Genomic DNA, 16,865 nt, shown 5'->3' on the forward strand with positions numbered 1-16,865 from the left:
CTCGGATTAGACATGTCCAACTACTCTGTGGGAAACAATAAATGTATGAATAATTAAATCTTGTTTAACAAAGCTTGATTTGAAAAACAACAACACATGAACAATTCAGCCATAAACCGTGGTGATATGATGACTGAAATTGTAATTACAATTTGCTTACTGATGATTCCACAAAGTAGCCGCTCATTTTTCATTTGTGATTTCTCTTGATAATCCATCTATGTGCAGTTTATATTTTAGCCAGTGGCTTTTAAGGACGGCGATGTTGGTCAGTTGGGTGAAATATCTTATTAAGTGTTGGGTGGATTGCCATGAGATGTTGACAAGACATTCATGCCTCCCAGAAAATCCAAAGTACCAAATTCCCTGTGCCCTGACCTTTCCTCTGACACTACACCAGCAGATTGACAACTATGGGATGGATTTCAATAAAATTTGACACAGACATTCATATTCGCCACAGGATAAATTGGGTTAGACGCTATAACACAGCTTGCAATTTATTGTGTAATTTTGTTGCATGAATCAGGTACCAATAAACCCCGTATCCGTTCCTACGTGTGCTTAAATGCACTCTCAACTATATATACAGCATTTTTTTTGTAGGGGCTAGCTTACATAATAATTGCAATGAGCAAAGGGCAAAATAATTTGCTTTTGTTGCACTCTGTGTAATGAAATAACTGCTGCCACAGGATGTTTTTGAAGTCAGCAGAATGTGACATATGTTTATTTTAAAAATCACTTCATGGCTTTTTATGCTTTCATTTTATATTTGAGTGAATTATCGAGAGAATGAAAGACACATGAAGAAGTCGAGAAAAGTACATTTCAGAAAAGGCAGTTTTAGCTCATCAATCTCAGCCAGCGACTCTCTCTCGCTCTCTCTCTCTCTCTCTCCATCCTTCTGTCTCCAATCACAGTATTTTTTTAGATTTGATATTCCCTGTGGAAGAGCTGTCAAAAAATGTCTTTACTCCCTGTCTTCTCCAGAATGTTATTCCTCAGACCTGTTATCACTATGATTGCTGTTTCATTTCTCATCCCCAAAGACTGAGCCGCAGGAGGGTTGGTTTTTGGTGAAGTTTCACTGCGGAAGGCAGCTGCAGACATTTTTATTTTTGTTTTAGTCTTTTCTTGTGAATAAAAAAGACATGAAATAAAATAAGATATGCCCTATTTGGAATCCTGTTCTTACATGTTAGAAAGATAAATTATAGGTTTTCTAAAATGGTCAAAGTAATGTCCATCAACTAGTCGCTACCTGTGTCTGTCTGCCATTTGGTGCTGGCCAGATGGCATAGAGAAAGTTTTTAATGCTTTTTTCAGCTGCCTGCTGCCTCTGAAAATCACACTAAAACCAAAACAATTAGCTCAAAGTTGCTAAAGGGCTCAGTAGGGCTAAGGAGAACTGCAGAGTTAGGTGAGATAGAGATTTGATCTGTTCATATGAAAATATTGATTATACTGTAGCAGCTTAAAAATAAAAATCTACAAAATAAATCATTGGGCTATTTCCTGAAACTCAGTGTTGGTCATTTAGAATAAGCCCTGCTGGTTCTCTTCACCCAGGGTAGTAAGAGCAGTTATTTGCATTCTTCCGGCATCAGAGGTGTAAATCAATTTCTATCTACACAGCTGGAATAAAAACCAGCAGAGGAGCAAGACTGAAAACCAATGATCCAACCAACAGGCAGCACTGCAGTGCTGTTAGATTAAACAGTGTATACAGTACAAGAGTATGAAATAAAGCAAAATTGACTATTGAAGGCACAAGGTGCATACTGTTTTTCGATAGGCCTACTTTTCATTACCTCTGACAATGGGGTTATATTTTACTTTCGGTTTGTCTGTTTGTTGGTTTGTTTGTTATCAGCAGGATTACGGAAAAACTACTGGCCCGATTTTCATGTACAGAATGTCGTTCATTTACAGAACTGAGGGTTTAACTGACTAACGAGTATAGTATATACTGTACTTTAGGTTTATTGGTTAAATACAAAATGTAAAATTAATCTAAAAAAAAGCTTGACATTACCTGACATTTAATTCATCAAAAACTAAGCTAACAGGCTATATCAGTTCATTTTCATTAACTAAATGCTATTAAGTAATTAATATTATTTATTTGGTTGCATTCAAAAGTCACAGTTCTCTCAGAGCCACTTTGCACAGCAAGCCAGATACAGTTACAAATCGCGTATGTATAATTGATCATTTGTCAAATTAAACTTGGATGCTGGCACATCTGGTTACGAGGTCTTACATCATCACAGCACGTCAGAAATCATTCATTGATCTATTACTGATTTAATATTGCTGACTGAGGATTCCTGCTCCCAGGAATTCCTCTCTAATTCATGAGGATGAGAACACAAAGGCGTAAAGAAAGATAGAGACTTAAAAGCTGCTCCAAAGTAATTGAGGAGAGAAACAAGAAAAAGATGAGGGTGTGTAATGGGACATGTTGGACAGGAAAAGAGAATGGTTCTAAGTCTGCCAAAGCCTTTGAAGCAGGTCTCTGTACCTCAGCTTTGTTCTCAAAAACAAAAAACAAGCAGGAAGAAAATCTCTGTCTATCTGTGAGTCTCTCCACCCTCCTCTGGTTGTTTTTTTTTTTTTTTTTTTAAACCAGTAATCCAATCAAGAAATTGGCAACCCATTGGTAGCTGTGACGCGTCCCTGCCCAGATGGAATCAAATCTAATACCTTTCTAATGCCTCAGCCTCTGCAGGCCACAGCAGCATTGTGTGGGTGTGTGTGTCCGTTTGGCATGAACTTCGCTGTGACTGCACATCGCCCCTGCAAATATCCACGGGTAACCCTGTACTCAGGGAGGTCACATAGTCATCAGGCAAGATCAGGGTGAAAACAGCTGGGGTTGTATTTGTAAAGCTGCTCAGAATTGCGCTCTGCTGATCTGGGGTACCAGTTAGGTCACAATCAATCTGGCTTTACTTATAAAGGACAGAGAGAACAAGACTGATAAAAGCTGATTAACAATAAACTCTTTCTGGGCGGGGCAGGTGGCAAAAACAACAACCTTAAATTCGGCGAGATTAAAGAGATTTTCATCACAATATTATTGGTATACCATATTTTTAATTTTAGTGATAGAAATCCACACAAAGGGTATGGCTTCCTACAAGACTGCCATTGTCCTTAAAGTAGCTATAATAAATATAAAAAAACAATGTGACAAAATGGTAGGGTAGAGATCCCAACTTCTTTCCACTTCCCCAAGTGGCCAAAAAAACAGTTTAAGGATTTTAAATTTAAAGTAGGATTACAAAGTAATAATGAAAACTAGCCCCAAAAAGACAATAACAGTGCAGAATACCCATTGCATTAACAATGATAGCCATCGTCAACACCTGCCAAGCTCTAATGTCTAATTACACACGCACGCTATGGCAGCAGCTTCAGCTACAGTACATATGTTTTCAAGTCTAGTGGGACTGAATTAATCCTAAATGTCTGACAGCTCTATGAATGTCATGTTAGGAACTGGAGACTGCTAACAGAAACAAACTTGTCACTCACACACAAACAAACATGCTCACATGCCTGCATTGTGCTCACACACAATTCTGCGTGTGTGTTTGTAAGCGAGTGCAGTGAATGACAAGACAGTTAACAGGTATATCAAATGAAACATGATTGTGCCTCCCTCAGCAGAACACTCAGTGAGGGTTCAGACTATAGCGTGTGTTTCTGTCTGCAGCAGCATAAATGGCCATCCAATTTGGAATTTCTTTAGTGAATCCTCAACAATAAAACCACTTGAAGCGATTTGTCTCAAAATAGATACATTTTCATGATTTTGAAAGGCCAGGCAGATAACGGGTCCATATTCCTTGGACCTTGTACACAATGCTGTAAAAGGCTTTTTTCCCACATTAATTCGCTGCATTTTCAAGGTCCAACAAATCTATGTAATGCTTTACTTTTTTCCCAGTGATCGCTCAAAAGTAATTTATTGGAGAGAAATGACAGAATGGGCAGAGGGATTGGATTTGTTTTAAACCACTGATGTAGGACTGCAACTACTACTACGTGTTCATTTCAATACATCAGCAACAGTCCAAAACACAAATATATTTAAAGATACCCCTAATGTCTATATCTGGTAGCCAGGAGCAGTTAGCTTAGCTTAGCATAAAAACTGTAAGCAGGTTGAAATGGCTAGCCTGTCTCCATACAACAGTTCTTACGTGTCCAGTGAAACTACAGATAAAGGCTTCTGCAGAGGCTCTACACAGAGCTTTCGCCATAGCCTACGTAAGAGCAAGTACTGACTCTAGAGTCATCGTGAGAGAAACAAAGTGTCTCCCTTGTGCTTTCTGACCACGATGGGGAATCTGTGGCCGGGAGTTAACGCTTTCCTTGATTTCATGTTGTTTATGGAGAAGGAGACCCAAAAAACGAGTAGGGGGAAATGCAACGGTACCAATGATGTACCGGTTTGAATGACGAGCGTTGCTGAGACGTGTAGTTACATTTTCAAGAGGTGCACGTCAGGCTGTGGCGTAGGGTCCGGCGTAGGTTTATGTCGTCACGTACCTACGTACGTAGCAATGGTTTAGATTTTACGCAGAAGTATAAAACAGCCTTATTGCTGACTATTAATGAAGTATAACTAAAGGCTTGAAAATTCAATAGCATTCCCATTGAACGTTGTTTTTCCCATCCATCCAAGATGCACTTTATGGTTTCCTTTGTATCAGAACTGACTAAATGTCTAATAAACAAGCTTAGTGATAGTGTTTGAGTTTAATTCAAACCTGATTTCTTTTAGGTAAGAGGATATGATTTAAATTTGGTTCATATTTATTCTCAGTACCTGCCTCCCTAGTTGTCAGTGTTTTTGGTTTACTTTGTAAAAAATAAAGATAAGTTTGAGGAAATCTTAGTAACATGTAAAAAATATTGTCCTACTTTGTAATCTGCAAGTGTCTTTATCATACCAAGTGTTAATTGTAAAAAGATTGCTATTTTAGTTTTTATTGATTGTCCAATTAGAGTCCAGCTTAAAGCCCTCTTTGGAAGAATGTGTTGGTTGGAATAATGTTGTCTGTCAATAATCCTTCTGACATCGTTAATAAATCACATCAGAGATTATTTCATCTTGGTGCTCTATAGGTAATTGATCAGTATTTTAGGGTAGAAATATGGGTTCATTTAGCTGCAAAATGAAATCATCCCAATGTAATCATGGTCTTGAAACAAACCAAACACTATCACGCGATTGATGCATAATAAAACATTCATATTAGCATGTCTGTTGTTTAATTCCATTCATTTTTATAATTTGCAATCAGGTCAGCTCTCTGTCCCGACCCCATAGAAACACCAATCAGACTCTCCACTTTGCGCTGCCACCATGGTAACTGGATTAACGAGCTGCGGTGCAGTTACTATGGGATGTCGAGATGATAAATGACAGTCTGTCTGGCACCAAATCTGTCTCCTAATCTCAGCTGGAAAACAAAGGACACGGGTGGGAAACAGCTGAGATGAATGAATTTGTGAATGAATGACAGGGTGGTGTGTATATGTCTGTGTTTGGGGGGGGGGGGGGGGGGGGGGGGGGGGGGACGGGATGGGGGTGGTTATTCAGCATAAGAAGGTTTGAGGACATGTCAACAACATTGACTTAGTAGAAACACGCAAAAACAAGCAGGGAACTCTCTTTTTCACAGACTCACACAAACACAACCAGGCTTGTAGTTTCTCACCTTGTCAGGTGCTTGGCTCTGGAGACTGCCGACATCCAGTGGAGTGATGAGGGGCACATTCTGAAAGCCGTCCTCCACGCTCACAGGTTTGGCCCCTTTGTCTTGAAGATTACTCCCCAGTTTCACCATCTTTCACCGCCCTTATATATATTCCCTTTATTTCCCTGAAGACTGCTCCTGAATAGAGGAGGTGTTGAGAAAGGATGGTTTTTATCTCAGCGTTTCAGGTCAATAAAACCTGGCAGACACAGGCTATTGGATTGATGATTAATTGATTCTAGTGTAACAGGAGATTAAATATTTAGATTTTAACTTGATTCTAGTCTTCCTTAAAGCACACACTACAAACGAATAAATGTTATAAAATGTTTTGTTAAGCGGAATCAAATTCGGGGCATGCCATTAATTTGTGAACGATACGAGCAGTAAAACACTCAGAAAAAGCACATTTGTTTGCAACGTAAACGGATCTCAGACTTTATTTACCAGAAATCAGATAGAAAAACAAACCTCCATCTATATCATCTTCCCCACCTTTCTCCATCACAAAAAAAAAGGAGTAAAAACAGTTACTTACAGCTGACCGTCCTCGTGTGTCCGTCTCCTGTGTGCTGCGGCACAGTGTCTGACAGAGGCGGAGGGGGGCACGGATGAGGAGCAGGTGAGGCTGGAGGCTGCTCTGCGGTGGCGCTGCTGCTGAGGCTGCGGGAAAGCAACGCTGCACCGCCGGAGACCAACTGGATGTCTGGCGGCAGGTTTCCTACCAGCAGGCAGCCCAACCCCCTAATCCAAACACAGCCTCTTCTTTACCGCGCTGCTACACCCAGCCGCTGGAGCTGCCGCTAGGGGGATATTTTTTTTCTTCTTTTCCGGCAGTCTCGTTTGTTTGACTAAAGTGGAATCCGAATTAATGTTGCCTTTCTGGGCTCCTCGTAAACTCCCGTAGCACCCTACCTGAGCGGACAAAGTGGAAGCATAGCCACTGCATTTATGTCTAGTCTACATAACAACTAAAGCATGTAGGAAACTATAGCCTGGTAAAATATTGTGTCACCGTATAGTCTACGTTGCAAAAGTACTTTTCTTTCTGTTTTATTTTGATAAATAAATTAGAGCAGTTGAATGTTCTATTATAATATGCCCAAATATGTGCATGTATCCTAGCCTGTGACAGCTCAAAGTTAGCCAGAATTCAATTAGACAGCAATCAACGTCAGCAGAATGCTTAAACATGACCTTTAATTATTTTATTCCCAAACAATAAGGTTAATGATTCAAAATCGATTATCTGTGCCTTCCTGAACACCTAATCCCAATGTCTCAGTAATCATAGAAAATCCATTTGAAGGGAGAAAACAAAATCCTAGGATATTTATTTCCCACAGTATATTCCCACAGTATATGTTAGTAGCCTATATGAAAGCAGCAAAAACCATGTGCAACTCAAATTGGTTCTTTGGTCATACAGCGTCACCTGCTGGTTAAAAGAATGAGGCGCAGTCAAATTTTAGGAAATCTAAAAAAACGACATCAATAATCCGACTAACAGTGTGTGAAACCACTTGTTTGTGTGGGATATCATACAGAGATATGCTTCATTAAGATAAGTGGTTTCTTTGTAGTAATTATAGTGGTTAGGCATATTTGTCTGATAAATAAATGAATAAATCATTTATGAAAGCAAATAAGACATGCTCAAATAATGTAAATATAAATTAGGCTACATATTATTACATATTACATATAATTACAAAAAACATTACAAAAAAAGCTAATTTCAAAAAAAGATATGTCCAAAAGAAATTAAAATGAGATGATTTAATTCCCTTCTTTATCTCTGTCCCATGACCCTATTTTTCAAAAATGTAGTCCTTCAGGATCGGTGACATATCACACCCTAGATTCTCCTTGTTTGTCCTGTAACCTAGTAATGACATAAACTACATTGTGTACTAGAAAATGCATTTCCTGCAGAAAAAGCTTCAGAATGCTGAAAAGCTAAACTGCTAAAGTTAAACTGGATTGCTTGCATAATTACGTAAGAAGAAGGTGAAGTATTGAGAACAGTTGGAAAAGTGTAAATGGTTTAAATTAGTATGAATTTCATTAAAATGTTGCATAATACAAATAATGTAGTAAAGGAAAGTGGAATATTTTAAGTTTTTTTTTAAGTCATAATATAGTATGTTACAAAGGTGATAAAATGTCATAGTATAGTATGTCAAAAAAAACTCATATATGTGTCAAAGTATAGTATGTTGAAAAAAGTCATAAAATTGTCATATTTTTGGTGTTGGAAAAACATTATAAAAAAGTCCTAGTACACAATGCTGAAAAAATTGATAAGGAAGTCATAGTATAATATATCGGAAAAAGTAATAGTATAGTATGTTGTAAAAAGTCATAGAACAGCATTTCGAAAGAAGGCCATTAAAAAGTATTAATATGATAGGCTACGTCGAAAGAAGTCATAAAAAAATCATGAAAACATCAATGTATCGTATGACAAAAAAAGTCAAATTATAGTATGACAAAGTCATAAAGAAGTCATAGTATAGTATGTTGAAAAAAGGATTAAAAAAAAGTCATAGTATAGTATGCCGAAAAAAGGATTTAAAAAAAGTCATAGTATAGTATGCCGAAAAAAGTAATGATATGGTCTAGCCTGAACTGGGAATCGAGTCTGAGTCTGCAGTGATTACATTCTGGTTGTCCATTGGATCTAGGGTTGCACGATATAGACAAAATGTGATATTGCAATATCGATATAAATTTAGATATTTTTAAACATTACAAAACAACAAAAGTTACAACAAAAGTTTCTCATAACTTTTGAGAAAAGACGTTTCTTTTATGTTCTGCATAGCAAAGTAGGTGATTAACACTGCTTTCATGTGGCACTCCCCTAGGAATTGTTGCATGATGAGAAAGTGCTTGTGCTTATACGTCTTGTTTGTTTAACATTTGAATGGATATTTGCAAGTTGTTCTATCTTGTGGTAATTTGTCTGAGCAGTGTCATGGCTTTATTCATATTTGTGGGTGTGGAAAAATTCTGTATTCTGTTAATCCAGCATCCCAACCTTTTTAAATCTTTATTGTCTTTATTTTAAAGGAACTTCTGGTTACTCTTACCTGAAAGATGGGCTTCTACTGAACTGTTTTACTCTCTTATCTACAAGCTGCACTTTATGCCAGTGATAAAACATCTTGTCCGTAAGATTTGAGTTAGGTTGTTTCTAGTGGCAGCTTTGGCGGTAAAATGTAATTGCAGGAAGGTGTCGACTGTGTGACATCGGTCGATTAGCAGCTCTGAACTGCGCGGTGCATTCACATGCTCCAGTCCACACTGATAACAGTGTAATCTAAAATAAGATAATAAACTAAAATGTTTTACATCCATGAAGATACGGACCGTGTTGTCAACAGGGTTAACACAGCTAGCGGGATTACTTACCGAGGCTATTGGAGAAGCGCAATGTTTTCCATAGTTGTATGCACGGTTAGCTACATAGCGTTATATCCAATCTAACACAAACCTCCTACTAGCCACTAAGGAAGAATGGGATATAACCTTAGCTGATGTGAAGTTGAGGAAGAGAAGCCACAACGCACCGCTTTCCGCTTCTTCGCCTCAACCAGGGAGGTGAGGGCTGAACGTCCCGTTAGATCCGAGTGCGGCGGGTGTAAGCGGGTCAACGGTATTAGCTGACACAACCTGGGTAACAGTGCTAACATCTGAACCAACCTGAGCATCAGAAAGTGCAGTGAAGAAAAACTCTCCGAGTCCATACAAAATTGACATGCCTTTATAGATAAAATAAGGAGTTATTTGTGGTACGGCTGCCTTCTCCCTAAGGTAGCGGCACGAGTTGACCGGAAGCCCAAGGTGGGAGTTAGCAGTTCCACGATAGCAAGTGGCAGTTATCGTCTAAGCTTTCCGCGGGCTAACGGCGCTGCCGAACCCGCTGGCAGTGCCCTGACTGCGGCTGCAGCGAACGGATATGAGAGCCTAGCTGCTCTGAGGCTTTAAGGCTGGCTTCAAGCCTGGCTATCATTGCCTGAACGTTTGTCCCGAAAAGCGCCTCCGAGAGAGGGTGGTTCAATACAGGGAGTAACGGTGTCCCAGCTGCACCCAGAACGGCTGCAGTCGATGGCAGGTGTTGACATGTAGGCCTAATATCAGGCAGCAGATATAAGTGCTTTCATTAGTGGGTCATGTGCTCAATCACCATTGTTTTTCCTCACTTTTTGATAGATAAGTACTTTCTAAACAGTTAACAACATGAAAATCTGACAACACCTTTAAAGAAAATTATCATCAGCTTTTAAAAAGAAAAGTGTATTGTAATTATCAAGAGCTCTGTTGCTAAATCATTGGCACCAAATTGACTGACATTTCAATGACAAATGATAACATTTTCATTGCACTTAACAATACAAGATGCAACCAGCTGGTGGTGTCAATGAGCCATAAGACAATTTGTTCAGTTTTCCCTGGATTTTCAGAAAACAACACATGGCCCAGTAAGCATTCTTAGGGATTTTATGGACCCTGGAGTCAATTTAAGTGCATTAAAAAGTCAATCCGCCCCAACACATGCAGCCAGTGGTGTGCTATTTCTTTGATGGCCAGCAAAAACTGCACCTGGGATAAGTGCATTTGCAAACAATGTTTGCTAATAAAATCCCCAAACCGGCAGAACAAAATAAATTAAAACTAAGTAGAAATCCTAGCTGATACATAAACTAAAATCTGCACTGATAAAAAAACACCAATCAAAAATTAAACATGGTAACATCCTTACTTTTCTCAGATCTCGCTAATCTGTCTAAATGACAACTCCAAACTTCTCCCATAGCAGACATTTGATTTGTGTTTTTACATCTTGACCAAAGTTAGTGTTTATTTCCTTTTCCTTTGGGGGCATGTCATAGATTCTTTTTTTTAGTTCCAGAAGACACTTTTACTGGATTATCTTTGGAAATAATTTAACACCATAGAAATAGGGTTTAGAATCAATTGTTAGTATAATTAAGTTTCTGTACATTTAATCGTCTACCTCAGTAAATTTTATTTAGTGTTAAAGAGCAAAATCACAAGTTGAACATCTTATTTTTGGCTGACCTTCAGTAGTTTAACTCCTCAATGTTGCAGTGATGTAGTGTAGGACTCCAGAGTGTGGTCAGTACAAAATAGCAACACTGCTGGGTGTGGTCAGAGGTACAAGGCAGTGAAGCACCACCTTTCAGTCTGATGTTAAGTTACTGTTTGGATGGACGACGGATACACATGGTGATAATATACTACATGAGAGCCAAACCATGATTACAACACGGAAAGATGTGACCAAATATAACAGGATCCTCTAGTAATTGAGACTATCCCATAAAAGCTTAAAATTTCCCGAGACTTGACATAAATAAACACACCAAGCACATATATTCATCACAGTTAAGATTTATTTCATTCAACATTTCACATTACAAATATTTAAAAATTATGCATACTGTTATAAATAGTTGGCTGCAAACAATTAAATAACATTAGATTTTTCTTTTTCGTTTCACTAGCACTTCTACAGACCAACTCCTAGAAATATGGACATATCCGTATTACATAACTTAATTAGAAAGGAAAATACAAAAATAGTAACTTATAAAGTGAAATGACAATAAAAATTAAGGTGATATCTTAAGTAAAAAATGCTATTAATAAATACATCAACCTTCCCATACACAGTTAAAAACTATTGAAATCTTGCCATTAAGTAACATCGTTAACAGACAAATATTTAAATATTTATTTTCCTTCAGAAAATGTGAACCATATATTGTGGAGCACAATATAGCAATTAGTAAAAACTAGACACTTTAACATATTAAAAGCTTCACCTCAAAAATATAACAAAAATCTGATCAAAATTATAAAAATCAATTATACATTCCAATTAAAAATATACCAATAAACAGCTAAATACATTGTTGACCTAATAATTACAATGCAATCAATCACAGTAGCTTGAAATAAACAAAAGAAATGAGCAAATGAGCACAAAACCTTTAATGTTTTAAAAATAACTTCAATTATTTATATTAGTACAAATAGTTTGATTTCTTTTCTTTTTTACAAACACCAGCATGAAAAGGATTACAATAACAGTAGAAAATGACTGTGAAAAACATATTAACATCTTCTTTAATTAAATGTCTGCAATTAAAAATGGCATTAAAGAATTACATTGCAAAGAGTCTTTATCTGGAAAAAGGTTCAAAAGAAGTATTGCACATAACAACTTGAAGTTAACTTGCAACATTTACCACATTCAAGTCTTTAAGCTCCCCTTCCTCCAGATAGGTCTATATAAGATCACCTCAACAGACTGCGGGGATGAGTTCTCAAGTCTTTTAAAACAGTGTTCTATAAGGATGCTCAAAGTCCTGCACTGTCAAATTGATTTAAAGTTAAGTTCCTGTCTTGTTTCTCGTCTTATCTCTCTGTCATGTGCATCCTGCAGAGGTCTGCAAATGGGGAAGCGAGGAGATCAACACGTGGGAAGGGGAGAGGGGGGGGGGTGAGGTGAGAGTGGGTTTGGGGTGTCCTTAACAACTTAATAGTTGAGAAACATTTGGTGCACACCACAACAATTAGTTTTAATAGCTAGTTCATGTACTTGTCATTTTCTCTTTTTTGTCATGCATGCTAAGGATTACAATAGGTGCTAGTTGGCAAGTTCAAGAATATATATATATATACTTTTTTGAAATATTAAAATATCTAAACACCAAACATCCATTCTTGTGATACGAGATTCAGCGTTAAGCGTGAACCAAATTTTGCATTCTCCTTATAATAATAGTAATCTATGGAGAGGAAACCAAGACAGAAGTTACCATTTTCCAACTAGTATAGCCATGTTTAGAGACATTAACATCAATTTCAAATTATAACTTTTTTATTTTATTTTTTTTTATTTTATTCTCGCCATGCTGTTATTGACCAGATTGACTGGAAACATCTATTGTACGAAAAGCTAAGACCAAGAGAGCAATACACTTTGGTCTCTCCTCGGCAGATCTGAAGTCGCATCAACACAAGTGCGCACTTAGTTGTAAAGTTTCCTCAGCACTGAAATGTATAAAAAGCATAATTGAAAATAATATATATTGAAATCACTCAACTTTTTTTCTTAAAATGAACATTTCCATATATGCAGATCTCTCAGTAACAAAAGTACAAAAGCTACCTTTCACAATGTGAAAAATTGAGGTATTGCAAAAAGGAGTTTTCCCATTTGTGAAAAATGTGCCTAAAATGACTGTTGGAAAAAGAAAAAATATTTAGAAAAGTAGTGCATAATAAATGTTTATATGTGCATGACAAAATAATTTAGCTAGAAAACACTGTACCAAAAATCAGCAGGCCATGTATAAAATAATCTTTTTTTTTTTTTTTTAAATCTTATTTAACAGCAAATTCTTCACAAAGTGTTTAACTTCTAAAATGCTCACCCACCACACCCACAAAACTAATGTCCAGGGTGCAAAACTGGTGCGACGACACCACGCCAATATGAGGATACGTTTCTCACTAGTGTGTATAATCAAGTTTCTGTACTAACTCCCTGACATATTTAAATGCTCGGCTAGTAGGTTACCACTGAGTGACTTAAAACGTTAAACAAATGAGAGGATTAGTTTTACTTTTGCTGTGTAAATGTGCACTTAAACTTCCAGCAGACCTATTTGAGACAAGAACTAGTGCCTACCAGCGTGCACCTCCATTTTGAGCTATGGAGAGTGTGAGGCCGTGTGTGTGTGTGTGTGTGTGTGTGTGTGTGTGTGTGTGTGTGTGTGTGTGTGTGTGTGTGTGTGTGTGTGTGTGTGTGTGTGTGTGTGTGTGTGTGTGTGTGTGTGTGTGTGTGTGTGTGTGTGTGTGTGTGTGTGCGTGTCTGTGCGTGTCTGTGCGTGTAAGCCCTGTTGATTTTCCACTGGTGTTCTAATGGGTTTTGACTGCACTGTCAAATATATATATATAAATATATTATGTTCAAGGCCAATCTTTGGTTTACTGGGCTTGACAATTAAGCAAAACTGGGTAGAAGTGACGGAATTTAAAAAATACACAAGAAAAAAACGTCCTAAAAAAAATGAGAAAGAAATTAGAATAAAAACCTAAATAAGAAATGAGCTACAGTATGACCCACTACTGCACAGCCATCTTTGGTTCCCAAAAGCAACTGGGTACAACCGACTGTTACCAAGAACAAACTGCATGTGGGTCACAAGTGTGTAGTAGTAGAGCACACTGCAGAGACTATCTTCATTTATGCTTCAAAAACACTGGATGCTGAGTTGGATTAGTTGGCAGGAGAAAGGATAGAGGGTTCGCCGAAAGGGCAGATCCCTCTATGACTCAAATGTGTGCTGACGATTGGGAAATCAGATAAACTTTAATTGCTTCTTTCATTAAATGTAGCTGACTCTCGGATGCAAAGTAGAACTTTTTCATTAAAGACGGGAAAATTGCCCAAATGCATTAAAAAAAAAAAACTAACAAGGACAGACATTTCCTGTTTGGTGGTAGACCCACTTGACCAGCCTTCTCTCGAGGAGTTACCCTAACCTATCCTGAAAGATCCGGGTCCAAACCCCCGCTGTGTATTGACACAGAAAGCAGGGTTTGATCCATAAATGAGGCTCTACCCTCTGTTAGCTGCTAGCTTAGCAGTAGAGGCTGCAGGCAAACGTGAGGAGGGGGGAGTTGGGCTGGACTTATCTCTTTACCAGGAAGCCTGTCTGTTTGTCCTTTGGCCTCCCGACGCCATACACTCCCCTAATACACTGTATACTGTACGATGCTCTGCTCTGTCCCTAGCACAACCCTGGGTTTAATTACAAAAATAAGGAGGTGATGAAGCAAGTGAGTACAAAACTGTGCCAGTCATATCACACACTGCCTGTTGCATCACTTCCCTTTGATTATAGTTCTTAGGAAAGGAGAACACGAGCGGGTGATAACGTTTTCTTTCTTGCTATTTTTTTTCTCCTTTCTTTTAACTGTATTCGGCACATTAGCAGCTGAGTTTGAGGTATTAGTTTTTGCATGTCAAAATGGAGATCAAAACCCAAATATGTGTTGCTAAATTTCTGTTGCGATTTTCAAGTTACATCAAAATATTTGTATGATGGTTGAAATTATAAAAAGAGAGGTTCAAACATTTTGATATAGGAGGGGGAAAATCCATTTCGTTCTGCAGTGGGCCCTCTCTGTTCTTCAAAGTAAATTCAAGATTCCGCTTTGGTTAACCAATAAGGGTCTGATATACTGTATCTGGACTCTTTAAAATTGGAAATAAGTGCACTCTTCTTTAGCAACACCTTTTTCAATTCACATTTGCTCTGGAGCATCTTGCATCAATAGAGAACTTAATCCCACCTCACAGAAATACATAGCCAATAATATGCTGTTGCAACAGCATCTGCTCTGGAGACTCAATACAAAAGAGAAGCAATAGCTCTGCTACAAAAGAAGTCAATCAAATCTCAAATGAAGTGTATTGTTTTGGGGCCTCTTGTATCAAAATTAAAATCAAATTGTTGTTTAGAAAACAAAGGCTAATTGAATAGCAGAGTACCATATCACACCTCAAACATTCCTATATATATAATTTTTTTTTGACAACTAATAAAAATATTTAAAAAATCAAACGCATAAATAAAATTATGTTACATCTTTTTTCCTTGCTGGACATATTTGGATATAATTCCAGTTTTTCTTTTCTATCTTCAAAATATATATATATTATATATATATTAACTTAAAAAAAAATGAGAAAAAGGTTCAGCGAAATTAGAGCAAAAAGGAACCAGCAACAGAAAAGTGCATTTATTTGTACAATGATTTGCGACTCCTGCACTACCTGGCCTCCTGTTCCCCTGTTGCCTCTCCCTCTCTGTCGTCCGCTCAGTTCCAGCGGAAGGAGATATGTCGGGGTCGGTCGCCTCCTTCCTTCACCAGGGGTTTGTGAAACTCTCGTCCGGCACGTGAGTGGATTGCCGCCCAGCAGTACTCGCAGTAGTACTGCAGACAGGTGACGTTGGCGCAAAAGAATGGTGCAAACTTCCCGCCGCAGCGAGTTCCCTGGCACTCATCGCACAGCTGGTCATCCAGCACGTATGGCTTCACTTCCACCTGCAAACAGAGTTGGGAATAATTTGAATTTAGCAATGTTATTTCCTTTGCAATATCTTTGTCTGCATACAGCTGTGTCTTTATAAATCCTGTCTCTGCCAGATATTTTTAAGCAAACCGGCAGAAGACTAAACAGATGGCACCCGAAAGGTAGAAAACTCATCTGAAAATGTAAGTACACTATTGGTATGGTTCATTAAAGTTAAAATCCTTTAGAACCTTTTTTGACACCATTTATGGTCCGTGTTTTCAGTATTACCTTAATAATAGTGGTACTAATTGTAGCTGTCATTATTAGTGGCAGAGTTTAATATTGCAGGGAGTAATGAAACAAGAAGTTCCAACCACAATTATCTGGCTCCAAATGTTGAAATTTGTGGATTTCAAACTCTTTTCCAGACCCAGTGTACACCAAACACTTGCTTTTCCAACTGCTCAGTGATGATAGATTGTGCTATTAGCAAGGGGCTTTCACTGAGGACAGCAATTATGCAAATGAGAAAGCAGCATACTATTATTCCAGTATTTCATATTGTGATGTTACCTGTTCACTAGATATTTTTGTTGGATTTCTGCTCACGTTATCTAGTTCTCTCACCTATTGTGCAAGTGTGAATAATATTTGAGTCAAGTTAGCGGCCACTGTAAGCTGTGTTATTGTAATTCCTTGGCTGCTGACAACAGTGGGTAAATCATTGATAGCCTTAGCTTTAAACTGTACACTGGAGGAGGGACTGTAAAGACAAAACCTACAGTAAACTCGTGAGTGCATTCTGCATTGTTTTTTGCAGAACAAAAGTAGATGACTTGAACAAAACAGCCAGTGGCCAATGTTTAATGTCAACGGCAGTGGTGTCATGGAATAATCTGCCTACGACATCTAAAAATCTAAACCCCTTTAACTTCATCTTCAACTTAATCACTATTTTCAGT

General features: G+C 37.9%; 2 protein-coding genes across 5 annotated transcripts in view; both read right to left on the bottom strand.

Annotated features, from left to right (window-relative positions):
• nsg2 (neuronal vesicle trafficking associated 2) overlaps positions 1-6,586 on the bottom strand; it is a 34,905-nt gene extending 28,319 nt beyond the window's left edge. The window contains exons 1-2 of the mRNA XM_032534567.1: positions 6,316-6,586; positions 5,739-5,915 (exon numbers count right to left, since the gene is read on the bottom strand). Of these exons, the coding sequence (XP_032390458.1) occupies positions 5,739-5,867 (129 nt within the window). The 5' untranslated portion in view covers positions 5,868-5,915; positions 6,316-6,586. The remainder of the gene's footprint in view (positions 1-5,738; positions 5,916-6,315) is intronic.
• Positions 6,587-11,180: 4,594 nt separating this feature from the next.
• cpeb4b (cytoplasmic polyadenylation element binding protein 4b) overlaps positions 11,181-16,865 on the bottom strand; it is a 32,602-nt gene continuing 26,917 nt past the window's right edge. For 3 of the 4 annotated variants that reach the window (XM_032534564.1, XM_032534565.1, XM_032534562.1), the window contains one exon: positions 11,183-15,932. In XM_032534564.1, the coding sequence (XP_032390455.1) occupies positions 15,705-15,932 (228 nt within the window). In that variant the 3' untranslated portion in view covers positions 11,183-15,704. Of the gene's footprint in view, positions 15,933-16,865 lie in introns of all 4 variants that reach the window. The other variant, XM_032534563.1, reaches the window with a different exon arrangement.

The sequence above is a fragment of the Etheostoma spectabile genome, chromosome 13 (assembly GCF_008692095.1).
Source record: "Etheostoma spectabile isolate EspeVRDwgs_2016 chromosome 13, UIUC_Espe_1.0, whole genome shotgun sequence".
Taxonomy (NCBI): Eukaryota; Metazoa; Chordata; class Actinopteri; order Perciformes; family Percidae; genus Etheostoma; species Etheostoma spectabile.